This window comes from Corvus brachyrhynchos, unplaced genomic scaffold (genome assembly GCF_000691975.1).
Source record: "Corvus brachyrhynchos isolate BGI_N302 unplaced genomic scaffold, ASM69197v1 scaffold10, whole genome shotgun sequence".
NCBI lineage: Eukaryota > Metazoa > Chordata > Aves > Passeriformes > Corvidae > Corvus > Corvus brachyrhynchos.
The window spans coordinates 6,166,079-6,176,299 of NW_008236180.1; the positions used below are offsets into that span (position 1 = coordinate 6,166,079).

Below are 10,221 nucleotides of genomic sequence, written 5' to 3' on the forward strand. Positions count from 1 at the left end.
CTCTTCCGAGCAGCAGATTGAATTACCATGCACAGCTAGTGATGACAAGATTACTGTGCATTAGCCTTCATTAACTAATGTGCAGAATCCATATATCACCTGAGTTAAAATTAATGGATGGCATGACGAAGGAGATCTATCAATAAAAGGCAAGACCTCCAGAATCTGTAACTTCCCAATGCATTCCCTTTGATTCTCCCAGAGACCATAACCTCCCAGATGTTATTTTGTCAAATGAGATGGTTTTGTTTCTAACCATGGATAAGACATGTGAGAGAAATGCTTGAAAGCAGCCCTTATGGAAAATATTCCCATTGGATTAATTAAGGTTTCCACAGGATAGGCAAAAAAATGCCTTACAGAAGCTGGGAGGATGGAAGCAAAGGGAGATAATTTATATCTGTATATTCAGTTTTGTTTGTCAATTTTAAAATGAATTGCATCTCCTTGAAAAGAATACAAAGAGATTTTGCTAGGTTCACCATATCTCATTCCATCTGTACACGTTAAGGAAAAAGAAAAGCAAAACAAGAGAGATAGCTGCCCTGAGCATGTGTAAGCAGATAAGCACAGTCATAAACAAATGTCGCCCCCCAAATCACTGTGGAATCTGAGAATCAGCTCAGTTCTTTGTAGCTCGGACAATCTCAAAGCATCCTGAGGGCTGCTAATTCCCCTCACGTTGTCTGCAATCTCTGCTCTCCCATCTATGCAACCTCATTTCTCCATAAAGATGGAGCTTTCAAGAGTTTAAGGCACACAAACAATATTTTGGCGCAGTTGTGCTCCCAAAGTCTTTGTTACAATTGCTTTACAATTACCATTTTTCTAAGCTGGTTTGATATCCATTAGTTAGATTTAATGCATGTTAAAATAAAGAGCTAATGGGCACTTTTCAGGAAGCCAACAAAAAAGAAAAATAAAAACTCCTTTCATTTTGCCCTTTATCCCACAAGTCACTGCAAAAACACATATTCCTCTCTGTCTTCTCCTATGATATAAACAGAAAACGCTAAAACTTCACCCAGTTTTTACTGATAATGCTTTTTCTCTATCCAGCTTTATCTCACAGTTTATGTTTTTAAATGGCTGGTAAATGGCTGCAGAATCATTAAAGGTTGGTTAACCTTCTCAGTCTAATTTTGACCTACAAGATACTTAATTTAATCATTCCCCATAGAAAAGGACGGAATCATTATGTGCAGACATGTGGTGATGGCCATATTACATTAGATCTTCATTAACCCAAGTTAATAATGGCTTTGTACTAATGGAAACTTCCCCTTACTCCTCATTTTTTCCCCCCAAATTGGAAAGCTCACTTAGTGAAATCCTCTGCATCTGATGCTAGACAGAGAAGACAATAAGAGTTGTTGTGGGAAGATTAAATACTGAAGAACAGTGCAAAATTTACAACATTTCCTAAACCCAAAATTTTCCACTCAGAATAGTTTCCTGGTATTAGTTTCCTTCTCCACAGAGGATGGGAATCTCATGCTTCTAACTCATGGCAGGCACGCTTCAGCCTTTAGGTGATTTCACTCATTGCAAGGAGGTCTCGGGGACAGAAGGACACACTAGAAAAGTAAAGGCATCAAAACCAAGTTCCAGTGACAAGTATAATGGGATCCTGAATAAGTCCTCAGAGTACAACTGAACTTGCTGTAGTGTTAAAGACTAAAGCATTTCATCTAACAAACCTGCACCCTCAAGTCAAAAAAATTTAATGTATTCAATGGGTGATGTGAAACAATTTCACACACTCATTGTTAAGGGTTTCAAATGAAATTGGGTAGCTGACCCAGCAATGGTGCTGAGTGGAGTCACAGAGGTGAACAGGAACATGAACAAGACATCAAGATGACAGAAGTGAGTGCGAGTACTGCAGATGTAATAAATTGCAAATGTACTTAAATTAAACTGCATCTCACATGCTCTGGATAAAAAACTAAATAGAAGCAGCACTTCCCTTCCGAATGATATTCCTTCCATCATAACTGATAGCTACTGTCATTCTCTTCAACGTAATTTTTGTAATCATTGGCAAATTTTGACCTTTCAAGCAGCTAACCTAATTCATAACGGATGTCACTTCCTAATTAGCAGAGACATTGGATTCTCAGCTTCAGACAGGGCAAGAGCCAACTTAATGAGAATAAAGAGAGCAAGCAGGTCTGGAGAGACAACAGAGAGAGATGAAGACACTGCTGTCGCCCAGAACGGAAATAAGACCTCCTTACTGTTAAAAATGGAATAAATACCTCCGGAGAGCCAACGAGCTGCACTGACTGCAGCACACACATGGCCCTTGCCAGATCTGAAGATCACTCCCCTCCAGCAGCCTGCAGCCTACTGAGACCCACTTACCCAAGAGAAATCCCACCAGTCTAACATCAGGATGGGCAAAAACGCATCCAGCCTCTGAGCAAATGGTTCTGGCTGCATAAATTCATGAGGTGCAGCTCGGCTGAGTTCCTGCACATGAATCCTCTCGATTTCCAGGGCTAATTCAAGGAAGGGGGAAAGCATGACTACTTAGGACAAATATCCTGAACATTCCCACTGAATTGTGTGAACAGCACAGCCAGGTTTCATGCTGAACTGAAGGCACGTGTGACTCCAGACAAAATGCAGTCCCAGCTGCACAGAACCTGACACTGAACACATCCTCCACAAGGCTTCAATCCAATCCCTGAATTTTGACACTGTAAGGTAATACAATAGAATATAAAGTGGTGTAATATAATATAAACATTATTATGTATATCATACTATGCTATTTGTAGTTAAAAGGAGGCAGAGAATAGACTATTACAGTGTTCAGTTGTAACTCCCTCCTAGAGTGGTCTCAGACCATGATTTCCCTATTTTTCTCCTTTCGATCAACTTGGCCATGTTTTTTTTTTAGAGGGAAAACCCACAAGTCTGGGGATTTGCATTTTTTTCTCACACTCCTATAATTCACCTCCTTTCTCTTGGGACTGGATGCTTCTGAAAAGGAAATTAAGAGCACAGATTTCATAACCAGTCACCTCGAAAGAAAATGGAAAGCACTACCATGTGAGTCTGCAGAAAAACAATTTCTTATCTTAAAATTGTGCTCTGCTGAGCAAAAGAACTTGAAAAAGAATATTATATATCCTAAATTTGTGTGTAATGTGTGAGAGAATGGAATCAGGTTGGACAAAGCCATTTTTAATAGCATATAAAGTGCAAGAGTAAGATCAGCACCTGCCCAGAGTGCAGAAGATGGCACTGCCATCAATGAATACATTCAATCTTGGGATGGATCCAGAAGTAATGCATCTAACCTGTGAAGAGCTCTGGGATGAATGGAAAAATCTGTTGAGTCCTACTCTGCCCCTCTGGAATATTTTACCTGTGCACAATCGCTCTGACACATTCAGCATTTGCATTATTTTAGCTTTTAGTGCTAAAAACCAGAACATGTGGCAGCCCCATCCATGAACCTCCAGGTCCAAGGTGCTCTCTTGAACTAGGACCTTCCTAAATGAAGAGTCTAAAATTAACTTCCCTCCAAGCTGGAAAAAACATATTGAATATTTTGACTATGAGCAGCACTATGGCATTTTTGGAATGGGTTGCAGTGGCAGGAAGAGGGATTCACTCCGTGTCCTATTAATTTTTAAAAATGAAACATCTTCTCTTCAGATCTCAGGCCCTGCCACCCAGCAACAACTGCTCTGTTCCTTCACTGAACAAACAACCTGCAGCACACCCGGCATCTCTTTGTGAATTACACTGTCAGGTTGGAGAAGAGGAACAAGCCAGAACTGCAGAATCCAAATTCTCCCCATGAATATATATACGAATGCAACTATATGCCTTAAAAGATTAACTTCACAAACCTTAAATTGCAGTTTAATTTGAAAACTAATTCAGCCTCATAATTGGCTTTCTGTTCAAATCACTGAGGCTAAAGATTTAAATTCTTAATATTCAGATGACTTTCGAGTTTCTGGCCCCATCTGTGCATCAGTCCATGGTGTTAATCTCTGAGGGAATCTCTGCTGGCATAGAAATAAAATAAACAAACTGGGACACCAGTAGAATAATCAGCTTTTAAAATCCTTAGGTTTTTTTTATATACTGCTTATTTTTCATGAGATTTCTTTAACTCAATTTGCCACATATAGATTTGGCTCCCAGCTATTTCATTTTTCACGTGGCATGTTATCAACAATTATTCTATCAGAGTTCCATGGACTCAGGAGGACATGGAGAAATTTTAAATTACAACATTTAACATTTCTCAGGTAAGAAATACTAATATTCCTTTATTTTGGAGGACTCTCTATACTCAGCACTCTTTCACACCACTCCCAAGGAAGGTGGTAGGAATTAACTATCCTACAGAACTCCAGGAGAATGAAGGGGCTGGAGTTTAAAAGAAGTCACTTGGACTTGTGCTGTTGACTTGAAAGGGACGAAGATGTATTCAGAGAGTTAGTGAAGTGGAAAGGATGAATGGGAATGGAAAAGGCCAGTCTGACAAGAACAAATTGTTTTGGAGAGATGAGTTAATTTTTGACAATCTTTCTGTTAAAACAAAATAGATACAACCCAGAGCAAAGCACTCAAGCCGCTGCAGAGCATTTCACATTGACCTTTTCAGAACTGAAAGCTTCAGTTAAGTAAGACATCCACATCCTTCCGTGAGGAAGGGTTTGCGGTGGTTATAGCAAAACTAAGCTTCTGCAGAGATGGAAATAATCTTTCTCCATCACACTGTTGTTTTGTGATTAAATTCCCTTTCTTCTTTTATATTTAAGCATTTTCATGCTATCTTATTGAGCAATTTTTTTCCGGAGACTGTAGAGTTTCTCCTGAAAGAGGCCTCCCCAAGGACATCGCTGGGATCCCGCACTGGCCGGCAGTACAAGTTCAGGGGCTGTGCTCACAGCAGGCAGCAACTGGTGCTGTACAGGGTGGAATATCCCACTCCAAGCCCCAGGTCCTTCCTGCTGTAAGGAGCTGGTGTGATGCAGCTTGGAAATGTAGGCTTGGAAAAGGCAGCAGAATCCTCGCAGGGCAGGGAGTGCTGGGCAGCCGAGCTCTGCAACCTGTCCCGCTTTGTCAGTGCTTGAAAGGCAACGCGCAGCTCTGGGAGAGCTCTGCTGATTAAGGCTGCCAGAGGGAGCAGGGGAATTTCAGCTCCAGCTTGCAGCTGCATTTTTAAAACTTGGCTGTGTTCTTCACATAGAGGCAAAGTTCAAAGAGGCAGAACATTATTCAACATGAGTAAAACATGGTCTTTTAAGATACACTTTCAAACAGTGGCGCATTAAATCAAAACAACTCGTGAAGGGGGAGAGTGAGGAAGAAAGATGGTGCTGTGGAAAAGGAAATCCTGCATCACTACTCCTGTTCTGCATTTTTGGAAGGGCCTGCATTTACACATTTCAATTGCCCAGCTACTTGACCTGAGGCTAGATAAGCTAGAAATGCATTAAACTGTTTTTCCAGAGAGTATCAGAAAAGGAAAGATGCAATTCAGTTTAAGAGCCAGCACATCTGAGGGTGTCCAGGGGGCCAGTTCTCACTACAGAGAACTTCACCAAGAGTGAGCTCCTAATTTCAAGAACACTATGCTACGGCTCAAGACAGCATTTCAATTAAGTTATTATAATCTTAACCAGCAACAACAACCTATTATAATTAATAATACTTGATGATTTCTTTTCTATTCCCGTCAAGGGTTGCTTCAAGGTGACTCACAGAGAGCACGCTCCTCAGGAACCCAGGCTGAGTGCTCTGCAGGCTGGGAAGCCCCTTCACTTAAACCCCATCAGACTGTCTAATGAGTCTCTTCACATTGCTGCCAATTTTTCCAGCTCCTGGACAATTCTGTACATCTGTATTCCAGCCTAAAGCAAATGTGCTTCTGTGGGAGGCTGAGTGCCCAGCAGTGTCACACCGTGCCGCAGGCTGGAGCCTCCTTCTGCATTCCTGTTTCCTTGGTTCACTCTACCCTCCTCTGGCTTGTTCACTGTTGAGTCAGTAGGTCACATCTTACTTGGCCACCCTCCATGCCCTGCCCTGGCCTGGCACAAACTGCGGCTCCCTGCCAGGCTCAGAGATGAGGCCCCGCACTCTGTTCCAGGTCACCACATCCCAGCCCCAAGCGGGGACCAGGCTGCGCTTGGTGGCACAGGATCCTGCGGAGGGACAGCCCTGCCTGCTGTGCACACACAGCCCTGCCTTTGCTCCACCCTGGACCCCAGGAGTGCTGGGACAGCACCACAAGGTCCTTTCGTGCTCACCGCAACGGGATCTGCTCAATTGATCCTGCTGAAGCCTTACCCAGGGCTTTCCCCCCCGCTCAAGGTCACGGTGCCCTGCTCAGCCTCTTCTCAACAGCACATTTTTGATGGTCTTGCTCTGCAAAATTTCCATTGGTAGAGCTCGAGCTCCATATGTCCTTTTTTATCTGGGTTTTTTTTTATTAAATCTGGGCAAGATTCCGACTGACTTCAAACAGCCATTGGCTGCTCATTCTAGCTGCCCTCAGAGTCAGCTTTATTTGGGATACTCTAATATTTTTCTCATTAGAGGTGTGCAAAATTATTAAGAACATTGCAGATACTGTCATAATCAAGTAATCCTGCATTTCTAATCACAGCCATTATAAATGGGCATATGGAAGATGTGAGAAATAACAATTGCACAGGATATCCAGGGAAGCATTTTCAGTCCTCAGGCATAGTTCAGCAGCACCAAGCAGAGAAAAATGAATGCTGAACTCCGGTAACATATAACAAGATTTTTCAGTTTGCTTGAAGCATGGATATTCACACATATGCAGATATTTTTATAGATGCATATACATATCTAACTTACTGTTGAATCAGTACTGAACACATTTTGCTGTTACCTCAAAGAATATGCAGTGTCTTTCATTTGTCAACCGCTGCCAGAAATAATCATGAATTCCGGTCACATATTTCTCCTCTTGCAATGGCTGGTGTGGTACCTCCTTAGTTGTTATAATATTCTGAGGCATCTTGAATTATAAAAAAGTTCCTAAATCTTTGCAAGATCTACCCTTAGCTAAATACACGCTTGTCTCTGCACAAAAGAGGGACACACAACTCTGAAGCAAAGGAGGAGTATGCAGATATTCCCTTTAACTCCATGACCTCTCTATCACTTTCTCAAAGGCACAAGATCATGTTTCTTGCCAAGCACATGGAATGAGGGCCTCCGATACCCAAATTCCTAGGAGGCTCTACAAAAGCAAGGAAGAGAAATTCAATACTAAAATAAACCTTTAAAAGAATACCGATTAAACAGGAAAGAGAGAAAAAACCCCCCCCGACAAATACATCAAAGACAAATGTAATTGCTTTTGAATAAAAACAGATTGCTTTCTACCTTCCTGCCTTAAAGGCAAGCACTCCAGCCTGGGATAGAGAATACCAAAAATCACTGCTAGAAGCAGAGGCACGAGTATTTTATAGGCAAAATTATCCTTTTCTGATTTAATAGCTCAAAGGCTTATCTGGATTTCAGAGAAGAAGAGGATGCAATTTGCTCCTTCTTTGACAGATGAACAGAGCTAGTTAAAACATTTGGGAACACTTTGAATATTGATCTGTCCTCAAATAAGATGTAAGAAATTTGATTTGCTATGGAAATGTTGTATCAATCTTCAAACCTTGATATGCCCCAAAGTGGCCTTCAAATGAAAGCTGGAAAAAAAATCCGGGAAGATGCCATTAGAGCCGTCAGCTCAGGGACTTCTCACGTTCCCTCCTCCAAACAGGACCGGGATCAGGACTTTGAAGCTGGGACATCACCACCAAAAGGAATCAGGAAGGGAGCTGTACCTATTCTTTGCTCAGGAATAATGTCACGTTCTCTCCCCACCACGTGTCCCCCACAGCTGCCCATCCCTCACAGTGCTGGAAGACAATCAATCACGACTGTGAATCACCTTGTTAAAAACAGTGCCCACCGGAGACTTCCCTGTCACACCTCTGGCAGCAGAGCTGCCGTGATAAATGTTTACTGACACAAACCAAAGTCACGGGGTATTTCACCCCTCAGCTGGCAAACAACTGAGGAGAGAATCAAGGAAAAATCTCCCTCTGATTTCAGACTTCCAATTGTACTGGTGATACAGAACAGTTTATGTTCAAAGAATGGAAAGACTCATTTTAGTTACGCTCAGCAGTGAGCTAAACCAACCCTGCTCCCATATTGGAAACTGCAGAGTTACATCACACTTAAATAACAAATCAACAATAGAGTTAGAAACAGACTATTAAAGACCTTTACAGCTCTGTTCTTTCCAAGCATATAAATGTGCTCATGTAAAAGTCATCACTTTTCCCTATACTGCTTACATCCTCACTCATTTTTCACCCACAAATTTTCTGAAATTCTACCTCAGGCTTTTCCCCATTTTACCCTCTGTTAGAAAAGTCTGTGGGACAGAGGATGAGTCTGCGATTTCAGTGGGAATACTCCCGCTTCTGCAGGTTTGCATCAGGACCCAAGTAACAAAGTGTTTTCTTGAGACAGAGCCTTTGGAGTCTGACTGGATGCCAGATATTGAACTGGCAAATGACTGAATTAAATATCAAGGAGGAGGATATTGAGCATTTGAGACACAGGGTCAGTGAAAGGCCACTGCCAGACTGGCTTTCAGTGCTCTGTAATTAGCATAACAGCCCTGTATGTGTGCAATGAGTGTATGAGAATGGCGCTACAGAGCATTACTCTGCAAAACTGCTGCTTTTACAAATTTCACAGCCAGGAAGGGACCACCAGGATCCAGGTTCCCTCCAGCCTAAGTCTGCACTTTCTCTTCATCCAGAAAAAGAGACACCAGATTGTTCTCACCTCCATCAGTCTTCCAGTAAGAGCAGCAAGAGCAAACCTCTCCCTCATCCCCTGTGTTCCCAACAGAGGCCAAGCCACCACACCAGATGAATGGCTGAAAACCTGTGAAACTTGGGGACTTTTTTTCAACTGTACCTGGTTTGGAGCCTTCATCAACAGATCCATTATAGACTTGGTTGATGAACTCTGGCCTGTTGTCATTCATATCAATCACATAGATGTAAAGGTCAATAGGATTCTCCACCTTGTTTCCATTCATATCCACCGCATGAGCCCGGAGCTGGGAATAAGCACAATGAAAGCACAATATCAGCAACTGGATTTGTTGCAGAATGAGAGACTGTTTTGCAAGGATTGACTTCACATCACAAATACTTTCTCAAAATTGAATGGAGCCAGTATCTGGCTCAATTCCAGGAGAAAGCTCTGACATGGTTTCCATCTACACTCCACTCACAGACAGTTTTTCAGAGCTTAATATAATAACAAAATAATGTTTTAAAACAGTGATTGTCAGTGGAAACACTTTAACTGTGGTGTAGTGATACTATCTCCTTCACAGCTCACAGACCACTCTATTTTAATTTTTAAGACATATTGAACCTTGTCTGACGATCTGAAAAGCAAATTTTTGCTTAGTTCCAAATAAAGTGAGGAAATGTTTTTGAGTGAGAAGTTTCTTATGAGAACCTGCAGCCTTTCACACCCATACTAAGAGGGATTTATAAGTGAAGAGATTTCAGGATGACATTAGCAATGTTTATTCTTTGTTTAATCATGGTCTCCAGGAACAGCAACAGCTACCAACCCCATTGCTCTGCACACTAAAAGACATTTAAAAAGTCCCTTTTCTTCAAATAATGGGAGCCCCCATGGCACTAAGAATGAAATTTCCTTAGGCTTGAATAAAATATCCAGTGCTGAGGCATTTCAATAACCAGAGCCACAGGGCTAAGCCCTCAGTTAAACTGGAACTGCAGCTTCATCTTATTAGCAATAACCATCAGTAATAATGCCCAGAAACAAGAGCATCTGTTTTCCGAACAAAAGAGACAGATACAGCATGTCAAAATGAGTAATTAATAAAACAAAGCAATCAACAATAGTCTGGAACAATCAGTAACCAGGTGAAAAAAATGGATAGCTTTCTCATTAAAGGGAACAGATGGCTACTCTAAATGGTGTGTGGCTGAACGTGCTGCCGATGTCGGCTCCAGGAGAACTCCTGACAGCGAGGGAAGAGCTGCACCGCCCTTGAGCACGGCTGCCAGCGGGGAGGCATTGGCTGGTTGGGAGTGCTGCAGATTTTGGCCATCATCCCTCTTCATTTCAGCCACTGTGAGCACTGCTGAA

General features: G+C 42.0%; 1 protein-coding gene across 2 annotated transcripts in view; it reads right to left on the minus strand.

The window, feature by feature from the left end:
- Positions 1 to 10,221, minus strand: part of CDH4 (cadherin 4) — a 424,478-nt gene that overhangs the window by 83,048 nt on the left and 331,209 nt on the right. For both annotated transcript variants that reach the window (XM_017734475.1, XM_017734483.1), the window contains one exon: positions 9,004 to 9,148. In XM_017734475.1, coding sequence (XP_017589964.1) covers positions 9,004 to 9,148 — 145 coding nt within the window. The remainder of the gene's footprint in view (positions 1 to 9,003; positions 9,149 to 10,221) is intronic.